Source organism: Mobula hypostoma, chromosome 19 (assembly GCF_963921235.1).
Source record: "Mobula hypostoma chromosome 19, sMobHyp1.1, whole genome shotgun sequence".
Taxonomy (NCBI): Eukaryota; Metazoa; Chordata; class Chondrichthyes; order Myliobatiformes; family Myliobatidae; genus Mobula; species Mobula hypostoma.
Genome location: NC_086115.1, coordinates 15494209 through 15513049, shown reverse-complemented (window position 1 = coordinate 15513049; position 18841 = coordinate 15494209). Strand labels below are relative to the sequence as shown.

The 18841-nt window shown below is 47.2% G+C and overlaps 1 protein-coding gene across 3 annotated transcripts in view; it reads right to left on the bottom strand.

Moving 5' to 3' along the window:
• LOC134358849 (CREB3 regulatory factor-like) overlaps positions 1 to 18841 on the bottom strand; it is a 98333-nt gene that overhangs the window by 24951 nt on the left and 54541 nt on the right. For all 3 annotated transcript variants that reach the window (XM_063071410.1, XM_063071411.1, XM_063071412.1), the window contains exon 3: positions 6535 to 6721. In XM_063071410.1, the coding sequence (XP_062927480.1) occupies positions 6535 to 6543 (9 nt within the window). In that variant the 5' untranslated portion in view covers positions 6544 to 6721. The remainder of the gene's footprint in view (positions 1 to 6534; positions 6722 to 18841) is intronic.

Below are 18841 nucleotides of genomic sequence, written 5' to 3'. Positions count from 1 at the left end.
GACTCTTAGATAGGCATATGGATGTAAGAAAAATGGAGAGCGAAGGGCTGTGTTAGATTGACCATGGAGTGAGTTTATATAGATTGGCACAACATCGTAGGCCAAAGGGCTGTGCTGTAGCTGTTCTACACCTTACTTTAGACACAGTTTGCACAGCAGGGGACTTACGGGTTCTGGGGAGAAGGCAAGCAGGTGGATCCCAGTCCACAGCCAGGATCTTGTCGAATGGCGGAGCAGGCTTGATGGGCCAGATGGCCCACTCCTGCTCCTGTTTCCTACGCAATCTCAAGGCCTGGGTTAACAATCTAGAGAACAGAGTTTGAATCACACCAGCTAAAGAACCACCACTCTTAGCTGTCTGAAATTTGGAGATTATCTGGTTTGCAACAGGAATCTGACCAGTTAACCAGTGTCCCTCTAAAAAGGGGGAGTCTCCCGTCTCGCGCAGTCTGGTTGTTGGTGACCGCAGACTCACTGTTGACTTCCGTGCCGTGTCACGGGCGAGCTAGCCTCTCAGCTCACTGCCACCCTGAGGAGCAGGGATGAGTGATGCCCAGATCCTTGCAGTGAATGCCCCTGCACCACCAGGAGTGGGGGACTGCACTGCCAGAGGTCCTACCTCACCAACAGACATCCCTCAGGCCCTACCTCACCGACAGACATCCCTCAGGCCCTACCTCACCGACAGACATCCCTCAGGCCCTACCTCACCGACAGACATGCCTCAGGTCCTACCTCACCGACAGACATCCCTCAGGCCCTACCTCACCGACAGACATCCCTCAGGCCCTACCTCACCGACAGACATGCCTCAGGCCCTACCTCACCGACAGACATCCCTCAGGCCCTACCTCACCGACAGACATGCCTCAGGCCCTACCTCACCGACAGACATCCCTCAGGCCCTACCTCACCGACAGACATGCCTCAGGCCCTACCTCACCGACAGACATGCCTCAGGCCCTACCTCACCGACAGACATGCCTCAGGCCCTACCTCACCGACAGACATCCCTCAGGCCCTACCTCACCGACAGACATGCCTCAGGCCCTACCTCACCGACAGACATGCCTCAGGCCCTACCTCACCGACAGACATCCCTCAGGCCCTACCTCACCGACAGACATCCCTCAGGTGTCCAGTGGCATCCGAAAGGAAATCATAAACACAAGGGATTCTGCAGACGCTGGAAACCTTGAGCAAAACACCCCGAATTAGAATACAAGGACGTTCATTTAGAACAGAGATGAGGAGGAATTTCTTCAGCCAGAGCTGGTGAATCATTGCCACAAACGGCTGCGGAGGCCTGGCCTCCGAGTGTGTTTGAGGTGGAGGTTGACAGTGTCTTGATTAGGAAGAGTGTCAAAGGTTACCGGGACAAGGCAGGAGAACGGAGTTGAGAGAGAAAATAAATCAGCAGTGATGGAACGGCAGAGTAAGCTCGATGGGCTGATGACCTAAGCCTGCTCTGTTATCTTGTCTTATGAAATTACAGGACACCGCAAGTGCTATCTGGTCCCTTTACGAACCCCCAAAACTTCCAGTAACCACTCCCTCATTCCCTTTCCCACCCACATCCCCTCCGGATCCACCTGTCCCCCATCCATCTGCCCCTCATCCACACGCTCCTTCCTCATCTGCCTCCCTGTATTCCATCTCCTTCATCTCCCATCAGATTCCATTTTCTTCCACCCGTCACATCTCAGCTGCTGACATAGTTCTCATTCCTCCCCTCCTCCCCATTCACCCCCTCATCTTGATCCACCTCATGCTTGCCCCCCTCCCTTTTATGTACTGTGCATCCCCCCTGCTTTGCCAGTCCCAATGAAGAGGCTTGACCCGAAATGTTGACCACGCATTTCTTTCCACAGATGCTGCCCGACCCACTGAGCTCCTCCAGCTCCTTTGTCAGTTGATCACCATCCAACTAACGGCGGTTTGCTGGATCTTGCTGTGCACACACTGGCCAGCACAAAGCTGTTGGACAAGGTACTTCAACCAGCAATGCTCTGGGATGATCACAGGCATAGTTACTGCTGCAAACGTTCCCCACAGCTGTAGTTTAGGGTGCAACCTTTATTCCACGCCTGGAAGCCAGGACTAAATGCACGGCCCTCGGTAGCTGTCATCTTTTGGGATCCGTCACCCGGAATCAGTTCTAGCATCACTGGCATATCCTGTAAAATCTCATCAAAGTTGCTGGTGAACACAGCAGGCCAGGCAGCATCTCTAGGAAGAGGTACAGTCGACGTTTCGGGCCGAGACCCTTCATCAGGACTAACTGAAAGAAGAGATAGTAAGAGATTTGAAAGTGGGAGGGGGAGGGGGAGATCCGAAATGATAGGAGAAGACAGGAGGCGGAGGGATGGAACCAAGAGCTGGACAGGTGATTTCAGATCTCCCCCTCCCACTCTCAAATCTCTTACTATCTCTTCTTTCAGTTAGTCCTGATGAAGGGTCTCGGCCTGAAACGTCGACTGTACCTCTTCCTAGAGATGCTGCCTGGCCTGCTGTGTTCACCAGCAACTTTCTGCAAATGTTGGAAATCCAGAACAACGCACACATTGACGGAAATAAACAGTCAACGTTTCGGGCCAAGACCCTTCATCAGGACTGGACAGGGAGGGGGAAGACGGCAGAATAAAGTGGTAGAGAACAGGGACGGAGTACAAGCTAGAAGGCGATAGGTAAAGCCAGGAGTGGGGGTGGGGGGGGGGAGGGGAGGAGTAAGAAGCTGGGAGTGACAGGTGGAAAAGGCCAAGGGCTGGAGAAGAAGAAATCTGACCAGAGAGGAGAGACAGGGAAGGAAGAGGGGCACCAGGGGGAGGTGATAGGCAGGTGAGGAGAAGAGATACAGTAAGAGGCCAGAGCAAGCAATAGAAAAGAGGGGATGGTAAAACCATCCAATCAGGGTCAAAAGCTGTAACTGGCAAGTTTTGAGAACTTAAAACTCCAATGATGCACCTTCTGGTGCCAGAGCACCTCATCACCACACACATACAGACACAGACACAGAATGCTGGAGGAACTTAGCAGATCAGGCATCTACAGAGGGGAATGAACAACCGATGTTTCAGGACCAGACCCTTCTGGGTCCCTCCAAAAATTCTGTGTGGTGTTGCTCCAGATTTCCAGCATCTGCCGAATCTCCTGCTGCCCGATCCACTAAAGCCCACTTCAAGGTACAATGAATAAAAAAAAATGCTCCCAAATAATCCTCTCCATAGGTGCTGTCCGACCTGCTGAGTTCCCCCAGCATTTTGTGCGTCAGGCTGAATGAAATCAGAGTTTTGTTATAACACAATTACTCCAGATGACAAATAATCTGGTCTCCGAGTTGAGAGGATTAAAATATAAAAGGACGTAATGCTGAGGCACTGATCAGACCACATTTGAAATACGGTGAGTAATTTTGGGCCCTGTATCCAACGAAAGATGCTCTGGGTCTAGAGGAGATTCATAATGACCTCAGGAATAAAAGGTTTAAAACATGAGGTGTGTTTGATGTCTCCGGGCCCGTACTTGATGAATTGGGGGGTGGGGAGAGGGAAGAAAATCTCATTGAAACCTACCAGATGCTGAAAGACCTGACTAAGTAGACATGGAGAGGACCACAAGTCTAGGACCAGAAGGCACTGCCTCAGAATAGAAGGACATCCCTTTAGAGTAGAGATGAGGAGGAATTTCTTTAGCCAGAGAGTGGTGAATCTGTGGAATTCATTGCCACGAATTGCTGTGGGGGACCAATCATCTGAGTATTGCTCTGGATTTCGGGCAACTCATTTATGCTTTTCTATGTGATTCAGGGCACTCGGCCTTCACTCTAATCAGCAGTTTCAGTTCTGTTTTAGGTCACTTCCTGTGCAGCCAGGAAGTAGGATGTATAAAAGCACAGTGGCTGACAGTAGGCCAGAGGCTGATGTGAGGAGCTAAAGAAGTTTCTATCTAAATCCAGCTTGTTGCTTTTCACTCCTTATTCACCATGCCATGGCAATGAGCGAGGACCCTATAATCTGACCCTCATGTCATTTTTGAGTGGAGTTTGGCTGACTGACTAGTTGATGTTACAACTGCTCAGTGAGGGCAGTACAGATGTATTTAAGCCAGAGGTTGATAGGTTCTTGATTAGTCAGGGGGTTCAGGTTTACAGAGAAAAGGCTGCAGAACGGGGTTGAAAATAAAAGCAGCCTGACTGAATGGCAGAACAGACCCGATGGGCTGAATGGATTAATTCTGCTCCAATGTATAATGGCCTTGTGATGGAATGAACAGGTTATCAACATTTAATTTGTCGAACGGGTAAAGATTCTTGAGGGCATTGGGGCTGACTGCTCAGCTCCCTCAAGGAGCAGGGGAGCAGACACAGAAAGCCGCTGGCCATCTTGTGCGGACTGCTTTAAATCCCAGACGCTCCACCGTAATGCCGGAGCTGGACAAGTTCACTGTCGCCACCTCTGAGCCAAGTGAGGTGCAGCGTTCGAAGGGGTGAGGGGTGCTTCGGGAGTTCAGCGTCTCGTAAGGGGCAGACAGCACAACCTGCAGACAGGTGCAGTCCCAACATCTCTCGTCGCTAACATGAGGGGTTCTGCAGACGCTGGAAATCCAGAGCGACACACACACAAAACGCTGGAGGAACCCAGCGGGTCAGGCAGCATCCATGGAAATGAGTAAACAGTCAACGTTTCGGGCTGAGATCCCTTCCAGTCCTTAAGGAAGAGAGACCAAGTCAGAATAAAAAGATAGGGAGAAGGGAAGGAAAGGATCTGGAAAGTGATAGGTGAAGCCACTTTGGGGGGGGCGGTGAAGTTGGAAACTGGGGGGGGGGGTGATACATGGAAAAGACAGCCAAAACCATACAGCCTGTGGGTTCCCTCCACCCCCACCCCACCGAGTACTTTTGGTTTCATCCCAGTCTCCTAAATCCGACAAGTTTCTGTGCTCAATTCTGGTCGCCTCACTACAGGAAGGATGTGGAAACCATAGAAAGGGTGCAGAGGAGATTTACAAGGATGTTGCCTGGACTGGGGAACATGCCTTATGAGAATAGGTTGAGTGAACTCAGCCTTTTCTCCTTGGAGTGATGGAGGATGAGAGGTGACCTGATAGAAGTGTATAAGGTGAAGAGAGGCACTGATCGTGTGGATAGTCAGAGGCTTTTTCTCAGGGCTGAAATGGCTAGCACGAGAGGGTATAGACTTAAGGTGCTTGGCAGTAGGTACAGAGGAGATGTCAGGAGTAAGTTGTTTTTTTTACACAGAGAGTGGTGAGTGCGTGGAATGGACTGGCAGCAGTCTGCTGGTGGAGGTGGAAATGATAGGGTCTTTTAAGAGACTCCTGGATAGATACATGGAGCTTAGAAAAATAGAGGGCTATGGGTAAGCCTAGGTAGTTCTAAGGTAAGGACATGTTCGGCACAGCTTTGTGGACCGAAGGGCCTGTATTGTGCTGTAGGTTTTCTATGTTCCAAAGTTTAAAGATGAACTTTGTCACATGTACATCAAAGCATCCAGTGAAATGTGCCATTTGCATCAACGACCAACACAGCCTGAGAGTGTGCTGGGGGGCAGCCCACAAGTGTCACCATAGTTCCAGCACTAACATAGCTTACCCACAGCTGACTAACCCTAACCCTTTATGCCTTTGGATCGTGGGAGCACCCGGAGCACCCGACGATACACACACGGTCATGGGGAGAACGTACATACGTACTCCTTACGGACAGCCACAGGAATTAAACCCCGGATTGCTGGCACTGTACAGCCTTGTGGTGCCCTCCACTGATGTCCCACCCACTCTCAGTCCGAGGCAAAGTCTCACTTTTATTTGGTCAATGGGTTCTCACAAAACTAAAGGCAACCATGAACTTCCCACACGAACTGCTCTGTATGGGCTTAAATCTGGGGCACAATGGCTAAAGGAGGGGAGAGGGGGTTGCTTCGGAGTTCTGATGTTTGCCTCATTCATGCTTTGGGTTTTTGTTGTTTTGTGGATGTCTGTGAAGAGTAAGAATTTTAGGTTGCATACATTTTCTGATATTAACTTGAAATGAGGGCTCAAAATACAGAATACTAGAGACCCCGATATCCAGAGGCAACTAGGGATCACTGGGAGTCAAACAACGCCAGCATTTATTGGCCATCCTTAATTGCTCCCGTTAAGAGGCGACTACGCTGTAGGTTTGGAGTCACAGTTCAGACCGAACAAGGTCAGCAGATTCTCTGAAGATGCATTAGTGGAAAAAGCTGGGTGTCTACAACAATCTAGCAGCTTCACAAACTCTGCCAATATGATTTTTACTGCAGATCTATTTAAAACAAGTGCAACTTCCTAGTTGCAATAGTGAGATTCAAACTCATGGTCAAAGCCTCAGAATAGTTTAACCACAATAGTATCATTTTCATAACACACCACCGATCCTTTTGAAGGCAGAAACACGCAAATGCACACACACAAAGGCTACATCTGCCTTCACTTAAAGTGGCAGGTGACTTGGAGTGAGGGGGTAGGGGAAGAAGGAGGACAGGGGGTTCATACCTGTGGCATGTCCGAGCTGAGAGTGGTGTCACAGGACAGGGACAAAATGTTGATGAATACTGCGATCGGCGGGGCCCAAATCCTTCTCGCCAGCAACCGCTGACTAAGAGCAGGAGGATCACGGTAATGGAAATAAAACTTAGAACTCAACGTCAATCCCAGTCAGGAGCAGCCAATGTCTTCATCCCTGAGGGCAGAGGGGATAGGACAGAAGGAGGAAAATTAGAAGCAGTCCCAATGTTCCGTGACTGAAACAACGAAAAGCAAAGTGACACCAGAAACACTCAGCAGGTTAGGCAGCATCCACAGAGCAAGACAAATTCTTTCATTGAGTTGTTGAACATTCTGGGATCCTGATGGAAGACTACTGACAGTCCCGTTTCCTTCTCCGTGGATGCTGGTCGGCCTGCTGACTGTTTCCAGCAATTTTGCCTTTATTGCCGACTTCGTGTACCATAAGACAAAGGAGCAGAATTAGATCCATTGGCCCATCGAGTCTGCTCCGCCATTCAATCACCGCTGATCCTCACCCCCACCCTCACCCCACCACAGGATTTTGCTTCTATGGACACTCCGTGTGAGGAGTGTGGCCAAGATACAGGACCAGAGATTTTATAGGAAGCTTTAGAGGGCATTTACCAGGATGCTGCCTGGATATGAAGAGCTCATCTTATGAGGACAAGTTGAGCGAGGCAAGGCTTTTCTCTTTGGGGTGACAGAGGATGAGAGGTGACTTGATAGAGGGCTAGATAGAGTGGACAGCCAGAGTGGAAATGGCTAGAATGAGGTGGAATACTGTTAAGCTAATGGGAGGAAGTGTGTGTGCGTGCGCATAAAGAATGTCAGAAAGAGGTTATTCTCTCTTCACAGAGAGTGCTGGGTGTGTGGAAGATGCTGTCAGGGGTGGTGGTAGAGACAGATACCTCAAGGGCATTTAGATAGGATGAAAGGAAAATGTGGGAGGGAAGGATTAGATTGATCTTCAAGTAGGATAACAGGTCAGCACAGCATTGTGGGCCAAAGGGCCTGTACTGTGCTACAGAACAAAAATAAAATCCACCACTGCAGACAATTATTGGGAAAGGGGGGCTGACAGGCTGGAGGGAACCCAAAACACCATATATGGAATCGCGCAGGATTCCCTAAAGGTTAACTTGCAGGTTGAGCCAGTGGCAAGGAAGGCAAATGCAATGTTAAAATTAATTTCAAGAGGACTAGCATACAAAAGCATGGATGTAATGACGAGGACCACATTCGGAGTATTGAGAGTTCTGGGCCCCATATCTAAGAAAAGATGTGCTGACATTGGAGATGGTCTAGAGGAGGTTCACAAGAATGGTCCTGGGAATAAAAGGGTTAATGTATGAGGAGGAGTAGTTGATGGCTCTGGACCTGTAGTCACTGGTTTAGAAGAATGGGGGTTGAAATTTATTTAACATTGACAGGTCTGGATAGAGTGGATGTGGAAATGATATTTCATGTTATGGGAAAGAGACTAGGACCGGAGGACACAGCCTCAGAATTGAGGGCTGTCCATTTAGAATGGAGATGGAGAGTAATTTCTTTAGCCAAAGGGTGGTGAATATGTAATTCATTACCAAAGACATCTGTGGAAGGAAGCCCAGTCATTGGGTATATTTAAAGCAAAGGTTGATAAGTTGCTGATTAGTAAGGGTATCAAAGGTTACGGGGAGAAGGCAGGAGAATGGGGTTGAGAGGGATAATAATTCAGCCATGATTGAAAAGTAGGGCAGACTTGATGGGCTGAATGGCCTAATTCTGCTCCTATGGCTTATGGTCTTATGAACGGAGCCAGTCGGAGGGGCTGGGAGATGATGGAGACAGCGCTGGGGCAACAGGGAGGTTGAGGGGGTGGAGGTGTAGGGGGCACAGCCAGTGATGGTCAGCTCATTACCGAGAAGAAACGCTTCAGGCTTGGGCTCGCTGCAATGCAAGATTTAACCAGAATATGCAAAAAATTGCCCTAGGCCCAACCAGAATGTGCATAAAATTACCCTAGGCCCAACCAGAATGAACAAGATGAACTATTTTCCATTACCAGAGAGACTGGTAACTAAGGGGAACTTGGGATAACTAACAGGGGAGTAGAGGGAAGTGTGTTTTCACTTCAAGAACAGGATTTCTGGACACCAACCCCCCTTTCACCCTCTAAAGAGAGAGTGTGAGATGGGGGTGGGGCAGGAATCGATCCCACATTTACACCTTGCCGCTGGACGAGCTTGTGACGTACAGGCTATAGGCTGGCAGACGGGCGGCGGCTTAACTATAGTACGTTTGTCATTTCCGTGCACAAACGTAGCCCCCATACCTCCACCATCAGTTGTATTTACATGAGACACTGCCTCGAGACGGCAACGTCCAAAGATCCCCATCGTCTGGCCCACGCCACCTTCCCACAGCCAGGTACAGGAGCCTGAAGTCCCACATCACCAGGTTCAGGAACAGCTACCTCCCTCCAACCATTCAGTTCTCGAACCCACTGGCACAACCTTGCTCACTGCCGCCTAGCAACACAGATCAAGGCAGACGTGCTTTTTTTTCCTTGTTGCAGTTGTATTTTCTTGTAACAACTGTGTATAATTTAATGATCAATTCTTGTGAAAGCTGCTTAACTGTGGCTATGTGCCTGCAAGTCCACTGCACCTGTGCATAAGACAATAAACTTCACTTTGACCTTGTCTGGCAGGGATAAGCCAAAGCACTTTGGGTGCTGAGAATCTCTGGGACTTGTTTAATTACACAGAGCCTCCCTCTGTTAATCAGAATCTGGCTTATGATCACAGACATACAGGTATGTTACAAAATCTGTTGTTTTGTGGCTGCAGTACAGAGCAGCATTAAAAAAAATACAAGATACTATAAGAAATACCAAACTATAAACAAGCAGTGCAAGAAATAGCTTCTGTTATTCAGAAATCTGATGGCAGAGGGGAATAAGTTGTTCCTAAAACATTGAGTGTGTGTCCTCATGCGGAGGAGAGAGAGATAGAAGAAAAAGCACCCTCTCCAGAAGCTAAGGTTAAATTAACCCCGTTAAATATTCAGAAGTTAGCATCCAACATTCCTTGCAGTCAGAAACGATCTGAAGATCCACAGAGGTGTTACTCGAGATGGCGACCTACTGATTTAGCATTCGAAACAACAGACCACAATCCCCATGCTCAATTCCCCCGGAGAGTCTCAGCTGAACAGCCTGCGGCAATCCAGAGTGTGCGGCAGTTACAAAGCTTGCCGTCGGCCAAGGGACTGCCGCGCTAGAAACGGGTTAGCAGAGCGTAAACAAATTCCTTCACTGTCTCTGGCCTGCACTCAAGGTAACCAGCTCAAAATTCTCAGATAAAGCAGCACAACACAAAGGAACAGCTGTCGTGAATCAAAGCGTTGCGCCGTGTCTGGCCTGTTAAGTCCCAGATGCCGAGCATCTGTCCAGACCACATTGGCTGCCCTCTGTGGTTGTGCCAGGGGGAAGGGCAGTGTGTCTGAAAGCGCACAGCTGTGCTACCCAGCCTCGCTGTTAGGTAAACAGGCCGAGATAGAGTGGATGTGAAGAGGACATTGGAGTGGGGGGAGTTTGGGACCAGAGGGCACAGCGTCACAGTAGGAGGACCTCCATCTCTTTAAAACAGAGAGGAGGAGGAATTTCTTCACCAGAGGGTGGTGAATCAGGGGAATTCATTGCCACAGACGGCTGTGGAGGCCAAGATTGGGTATACTTAAAGCAGATGTTAACAGGTTCTTGATTAGTCAGGGTGTCAAAGGTTATGGGGAGAAGGCAAGAGAATGGGGCTGAGAGGGACAATAAACCAGATTCAGATTTATTTATCACGTGTCCACCATACCAAGTGAATTGCATAGTTTCTGTTTACAGCCAACACAACCCAACGATGTACTGGGGGCAGGGCGCACACTCCAGCACCAACATAACATGTTTACCAGAACTCAATATACACAGATCGCTGGAGGAATGGGAGATAGAAAACGCATGTTAAAGGGCAATGGTACAATAGTCATGGGGGGGGCTGTGGATTTCAATATGTTGGTCAACTGGGAAGATCAGGTTGGTGCGGGATCCCAGGAGAGAATTTATAGAATGCCTGCAGGATGTCTTTTTAGAACAACTTGTGCTTGAGCCCTTTAAGGGATCAGCTATTCTGGATTGGGTGTTGTGTAATTAATTTGATTCAATTAGGGAGCTTATGCTAAAGGAACCCTTAGAAGACAGTGATCATAATATGATAGAATCCACTCCGCAATTTACGAGGGAGTAGTCAAAGTCAGATATATCAGTATTACAGTGGAGTAATGTGAATTATAGAGGCATGAGAGAAGAGCTGGCCAAAGTTGGTTGGTAGGGGACATGAGCAGGGATGACAGCAGAGCAGCAACGGCTGGACTTTCTAGAATAAATTTGGAAGACGCAGGATAGACACATCACAAGGAAGAGGAAGTATTCTAAAGGCAGGATGATGCAACCGTGGCTGACAAGCAAAGTCAAAGCCATCATAAAAGTAAGAAAGAGAGCACAGAATTGACCAAAAATCAGGAAATTAGAGGATTCAGAAGTTTTAAAAACCCAACAGAAGGCAATTAAAAAAGTTATAAAGGAGGAAAAGATGAAATATGAAGGTAAGCTAGCCAACCATATCAAAGAGGATACCAAAAGTTTCTTCAGATGTACAAATGTAAAAGAGTAGCCTCGTAGACATTGGACATCTGGAAAATGGTGCTGGAGAAGTAGTATTGGGGGACAAGGAAATGGCAGACAAACTAAATAAGTATTTTGCATCTGTCTTCACTGTGGAAGCTCCAGGTGTCAGGGGTCATGAAGTGTGTGAAGTTACCATTACTAGGGAGGTTTTTGGGAAACTGAAAGGTCTGAAGGTAGATAAGTTACCTGGACCAGATGGGGTAAATCCCAGGGTTCTGAAAGAGGTGGCTGAAGATATTGTGGAGGCATCAGTAATGATCTTTCAAGAATTACTAACTTCTGGCATGGTTCCAGAGGACTGGAAAACTGCAGATGTCACTCCATTCAAGAAGGGAGTGAGGCAGAAAAAAGGAAACTACAGGAGAGTTAGCCTAACCTCAGTAGTTGGGAAGATATTGGAGTCAATTGTTAAGGATGAGGTCTCAGGGTACTTGAAGGCACATGATAAAATAGGCCAAAGTCAGCATAGTTTCCTTAATAGAAAATCTTGCCTGACAAATCTGTTGGAATTCTTTGAGGAAATACCAAGCAGGTAGACAAAGGAGAGTCAGTTGATGTTGTGTACTTGGATTTTCAGAAGGCCTTTGACAAGGTGCCACACGAGGCTGCTTAACAAGAAAAGAACCCATGGTATTACAGGAAAGATTCTAGCATGGATAGGATATTGACTGATTGCCAGGAGGCAAAGAGTGGGAATAAAGGGAGCTTTTTCTCGTTGGATGCCGGTGGCTAGTGCTGTTTCACAGGGATCAGTGTTGGTAATGCTTCTTGTTACATTGTCAATGGTTTGGATGACAAAATCGATATTTTTGTGGCCAAATTTGTAGATTATGAAGACAGGTGGAGGGGCAGGTAGCGTTGAGGAAGCAGGGAGACTGCATAAGGAGTTAGACACATCGGGCAAATGTGCAAAGAAGTAGCAGATTTGGGAAGTGTATGGTCAGCACTTTGTAAAAGGAATAAGAGTGTAGACTATTTCTCAAATGGGAAGAACATTCACAAATCCAAGGTGAAAATGGACTTGGGAGTCCTTGTGCAGGATTCTCAAAAGGGCAACTTGCAGGTTGAGTCAGGGATGAGGAAGGCAAATGCAATGTTAGCATTCATTTCACAAGTATTAGTATATATAAGCAAGGATGTAATGCTGAGGCTGTATAAAGCATTGTTGAGGCCTCACTTGGAATACTGTGAGCAGTTCTGGGCTCCTTATCTAAGACGGGATGTGCTGGTATTGGAGAAGGTCCAGAGGAGGTTCACAAAAAAAGATTCTGGGAATGAAAGGGTTAACGTATGAGGAGCGTTTGACGTACCCAATAGGGTTTAGAAGAACTGTGGGGTGGTGGGGGTAACCAAACACACACTGTCCTCCAACTGCAGGACAGGTCTCAGGATTCGGTCAACAGGATGACTTCTGATCTTGGGTTTCAATCTTTGGCATTGACCGCCTGCTCATCAGTATTGACTTGGTCATGTGAACCAGTCGAGAGTTGGGACCCTCCCCAACTGTGCAGCTGACATCCCAAGGGAAGAGGAGCATGGGGGTTGGGGGGTGGGGTCTGTGAAGAGGAAGAGGAGAACTGGGAGAGACGGGGAAGGGAGAGGCCGAGCTCAGTGGAGCTGACTGTTTGCACACCCAACAAGGAAGGCAAAATAATGAATGCAATACAAACATAAAACAGGTCAAGCACTTCATTAGAAATTAACAGACAGAAACAGGCAAAGTACAGTGAAACCCAGATACGATCAGACTCAAGCCCTGAGGGTTATAAAACATTGCATCTCGGCCCGACACAAGGTTAGGCTCACGGAGGCAAATTAAAATAGACCCTGGGCTGTTACAGCAAGATGGAGGCCATTCAGCCCATCAAAGACCACTCCCAACTACCACTATCTCTTTGACTTCCTACTGGCAGGCAGAAGGTACCACGGTATAACAAGGACTATACGGCTGGGTAACAGCTCCTTCCCCCAGGCTGCAAGGCTGCCTGCTACCACCTAGCACACATTATAATACTACAGGACCAGTAGCATTGTACTGTTCTATGTTTAAATACATGTTATATATGCACTTTATGCCAACTTGTACATGTACAGAATATTTATTTTTATTGTTAATATTATTGTGCTAATATTATTTTACGTGCTGTAATATTTACTGTGTTTGTACCTTGGTCCCAGAGGAACATTGTTTCGGTTAGCTGTATACGCGTGTACTTTTGAGTGACAATAAACTTGAACTTGACTCCAGCTGCTGGAAGAGGAATTCCATCAGTCCCAACTTTCTAATCATTCCCAACTTCCCTACTGGTCATTCTCCATCCCAGTTCCCTGCTGAAATATCCGAATTACACTGGGGGTCATTTGCTAAAGAAATACAGACTACGATCAGTGATATACAGCCTGGCAGCAGGCCTTTCAGCCCATCAAGACCCTGCTGACAGTCAAACTGATCTTATTCTTTGCTTCCCATTTTCCCATCACTTGACTCCTCTGATTCCACCCCTCACCTTCCCATGGGGGGGGGGTGGATCTACAGTGGCAATTAACCCACCAACCTGTCCGTCTTGAGGATGTAGGATGAGAAAAGGGTACTTGGGGGGGGGGGGCACACAGTCAGAGGGAGTCCCCTCCCCACCACCAGTAAAACTCGTACTGCTGCCGGTTTTCCCTGGAGTGAAGGATGCCAAGGGGGTGACCTGACAGAGGTGCAAGGTAATGAAGGGTAGGTGGTCAGGATTTTATCCCTTTGAAAGGGTACCAAAAACTGGAGGACATTGGTTTAATGTGAGTGGGAAGAGATCTGAGGGACAAGAATTTTTATTAAAAAAAACATGGTGGATGATATCTGAACTCTTCCAAAAGAGGTGATCTCAGAGGCATGGAAACTGCACTGAGGCAGACAGGAAAGCTCTGCAACTGTAGCGTCCGAACAGTGTACAACTTTGGTCCAAACTGCCCAACACGTCATCAGCACCAGCCTACCTGCCATCAAGGACGCATATACAGAAAGGTGCCAGAAGGGAGCCAGCGACGTCATGAAGAATTTCACCCACTCTGCCCATGGACTGTATATCCTGGTCCCACCAGGGAGGAGGCTACGTAGCACCCATGACAGGACCACCAGACTCAAAAACGGTTACCTTCCCCAAGCATTAAGGCCGATCAACACCTCCACCCACTAACTCACCCCTCCACACTCCCAACCACCACTACCTTATCACTTCCTGTCAGAGTCACCTTATTTACAGACACTCCTGTGCCTAGCATCGCTTTATGGACATCCAATCAACTGGTATACATAAGCGATCTTATGTATTTATATTTATTGTGGTTATTTTATCTAATTAGGTTTATGTTCTGCATCAGATCCGGAGCAACAATAATTTTATTAATTTTGAGATAGAGTGAAAACAGGCCTTTCTGGAACAACGAGCTGCCCTAACCAGCAAACAGAGGCTAATCACAGGACAATTTACAATGACTTGTGGGAGGAAACCGGGGTACTCGGAGGAAACCTACGCAGTCACCTTTACGCTTGTGTACTGGAAGTAACATTGGACCTTGATTTAGAGAACCATAGAACACTACAGCACAGACAACAGGCCATTCAGCCCCTCTAGTCTGTGCCGAAACATTATTCTGCTAGTCCCATTGACCTGCACCCAGTCCACAACCCTCCAGACCTCTCCCATCCATGTACCTATCCAACTTATTCTTAAAACTTAAGAGTAAGCCCGCATTTACCACATCAGATGGCAGCTTGTTCCACACTCCCACTATTCTCTGAGTGAAGAAGTTCCCCCTAAACCTTTTCCCTTTCACCCTAAAGCCTGTATTTATCTCACCTAAGTGGAAAGGGCCTATGCACATTTACTCTGTCTATACCCCTCATAATTTTGAAAACCTCTATCAAATCCCCCCTCATTCTTATACGCTCCAAGGAATAAAGTCCTAACCTCTTCAATCTTTCCCTGTAACTCAACTCCTGAAGACCCGGCAACATCCTAGTAAATCTTCTCTGTTACTCCTTCAATCTTACTGATATCCTTCCTATAGTTAGGTGACTAGAACTGTACACAATACTCCAAATTTGGCCTCACCAATGTCTTATATAACCTTACCATAACATCCCAACTCCTATACTCAATACTTTGAGTGCCAGGATGCCAAAAGCCTTCTTTACAACCCTGTCTACCTGTGACGCCACTTTCAGGGAATTATGTATCTGAACTCCCAGATCCCTTTGGTCCTCCGCACTCCTCAGTTCCCTACCATTTACTGTGTATGTCCAACTTTGATGTGTCCTTCCAAAATGCAACACCTCACACTTGTCTGCATTAAATTCCATCTGCTACTTTCTGGCCCATTTTTCCAGTTGGTCCAGATCCCCCTGCAAGCTTTGAAAGCCTTCCTCGCTGTCCACAACGCCTCCAATCTTAGTGTCATCAGCAAACTTGCTGATCCAACTTACCACATTAAGACAACAAACAACAATGGTCCCAGCACAGATCCCTGGGGCACACCACTAGTCACAGGCCTCCAGTCTGATAAGCAATCATCCACTACCACTCTCTGTCTTCTCCCACACAGCCAATTTTGAATCCAGTTTACAACCTCTCCATGCTTACCTAGTGTCTGAACCTTCTGAACTAACCTCCCATGTGGGACATTGTCAAAAGCCTTACCAAAGTCCATATAGACAACATCTACAGCCTTTCCTTCATCTACTTTCTTGGTAACCTCCTCAAAAAACTCCACAAGATTCATTAAACACGATCTACCACGCACAAAGCCATGCTGACTATCCTTAATCAGCCCTTGGCTGTCCAAATACTTGTATATCCGATCTCTCAGAACACCTTCCAATAATTTACCTACTACTGATGTTAGGCTCACTGGTCTGTAATTGCCTGGTTTACTTTTAGAGCCTTTTTTAAACAACGGAACAACATGAGCTACCCTCCAATCCTCCGGCACCGCACAGGTGGCCAAGGACATTGTAAACATTTCTGCCAGGGCCCCTGCAATTTCTACACTAGTGTCTCTCAATGACCAAGGAAATATCCTGTCAGGCCCAGGGGATTTATCTACCTTTATTTGCTGTAAGGCAGCAAGCACCTCCTCCTCTATAATCTCTATATGTTCCATGACACTACTGCTCGTTTCCCTTCCTTCCATATACGCTACGCGAGTTTCCTGAGTAAATACTGATGCAAAAAAACTGTTTAAGATCTTCCCCATCTTGTGAGGCTCCACACATAGATGACCACTCTGATCTTCTAGGGGACCAATTTTGTCCCTTACTGTCCTTTTACTCTTAATATACTTGTAGAAACCCTTCGGGTTTACCTCCACATTATCTGCCAAAGAACCTCATGTCTTCTTTTTGCCTTCCTGATTTCCTTCTTTAGTATTTTCTTACATTTTCTATACTCTTCAAGTACCTCATTTGTTCCTTGTTGCCTATACCTGCTATACAACTCTCTCTTTTTCTGAACCAGATTGCCAAGGTTCCCTATGCCTGTTAACTTTGCCTTTAATCCTGGCAGGAACATGCAAACTCTGCACTCTCAAAATTTCACCTTTGAAGACCTTCCACTTACTGAACACATCCTTGCCAGAAAACAACTTACCCCAATCCACTCTTCCTAGATCCTTTCTCATTTCCACAAAATTGGCCCTTCTCCAATTTAGAACCTCAGCTCGAGAACCAGACCTATCCTTATCCATAATTAACTTGAAACTAATGACATTATGGTGACTGGACCCAAAATGTTTGCCTACACATATTTCTGAAACCTGACCTGTCTGGTTCCCTCATAGGAGATCAAGTGTTGCATCCTCTCTCGTTGGTACCTCTATATATTGATTTAGAAAACTTTCCTGAACACATTTGACAAACTCCAAGCCACCCAGCCCTTTCACAGTGTGCGAGTCCCAGTCAATATGTGGAAAGTTAAAATCCCCTACTATTACAATTTTCTGTTTCTTACATTGGTCTGCTATCTCTCTACAGATTTGCTCCTCCAATTCTCTGACTACTGGGCGGTCTATAATACAACCCTATTAGCGTGGTCATACCTTTTCCGGTCCTCAGCATTACCCATACGGCCTCTGTAGACAAGCCCTCCAGGCTATCCTGTCAATGCACAGCTGTGATATTCTCCCTAATGTCATTCCTCCCCCTTTCATCCCTCTCCCTCTGTCACGTCTGAAACAACGGAACCCCGGAACATTAAGCTACCAGTCCTGCTCCTCCTGCAACCAAGTCTCAGTAATAGCAATAATGTCATAATCCCACATGTCAATCCATGCCCTAATCTCATCTGCCTTACCTACAATACTCCTTGACTTGAAATAGATGCACCTGAGAACATTTCTATCTCGTACAAACCTTTGATTTCTGTCTATACATGCAGTCCTCGCATGACCTTTATCCTCCTCCACCTCACTATCTGCTCGAACACTCTGGTTCCCCTCACCCTGTAAATCTAGTTCAAACGCCCCTGAGCAGAACTAGCAAACCCACCCGCAAGGATGTTAGTCCCCATCCAGCTCAGGTGCAACCCGTCCAGTCGGAACAGGTCCCACCTTCCATGGAACAAAGCCCAATTGTCAATAGACAATAGGCGCAGGAGTAGGCCATTTGGCCCTTCGAGCCAGCACCACCATTCACTGTGATCATGGCTGATCATCCACAATCAGTATCCAGTTCCTGCCTTATCCCCATAACCTTTGATTCCGCTATCTTTAAGAGCTCTATCCATCTCTTTCTTGAAAGCATCCAGAGACTTGGCCTCCACTGCCTTCTGGGGCAGAGCATTCCACATATCCACCACTCCCTGGGTGAAAAAGTTTTTCCTCAACTCCGTTCTAAATGACCTACCCCTTATTCTTAAACTGTGGCCTCTGGTTCTGGACTCACCCATCAGCGGGAACATGCTTCCTACCTCCAGCGTGTCCAATCCTTTAATAATCTTATATATTTCAATCAGATCCCCTCTCATCCTTCATGTCCAGAAACATGAAGCCCTCCCTTAGCCATCTCCTTAGCCACATATTTAGCTGCATTATCTTCCTATTTCTAGCCTCACTAGCACGTGGCACGGGTAGCAATCCCGAGATTGCAACCCTGGGGGTCCTGTCCTTCAACTTTGCACCTAACTCCCTAAACTCTCTTTGCAGGACCTCCTCCTCCTCCTTCACTTAATTGGCAAAGTTTAGAAGGGCACGGCTCTATTGCGGGCAAAGTGGATTAGTGTAGATGTGCAAGAATTGTCTTTGTACAACTCATTTTGTCATTTCCAGCAGTGCTAATGTATAACACTATGCTGCAGCTACGGTACAATCTCATGACATAAGTTATGTTTTGTTATTACGGAGCACGGTGGGTGTGAGGAATGCCTTGCCGGGGGCTGGTGATCCAGGCAGGCACATTAGGGACATTTATGAGACTCGCGAATGATAGAAAAAAAAATGGAGGGTTGTGTAGAAGGGAAGGGTTATCCCGATCTTAGAGCAGGTTAAAGGGACAACATAAATTGTGGGTCAAAGGGCCTGTTTTACTTTATATTCATC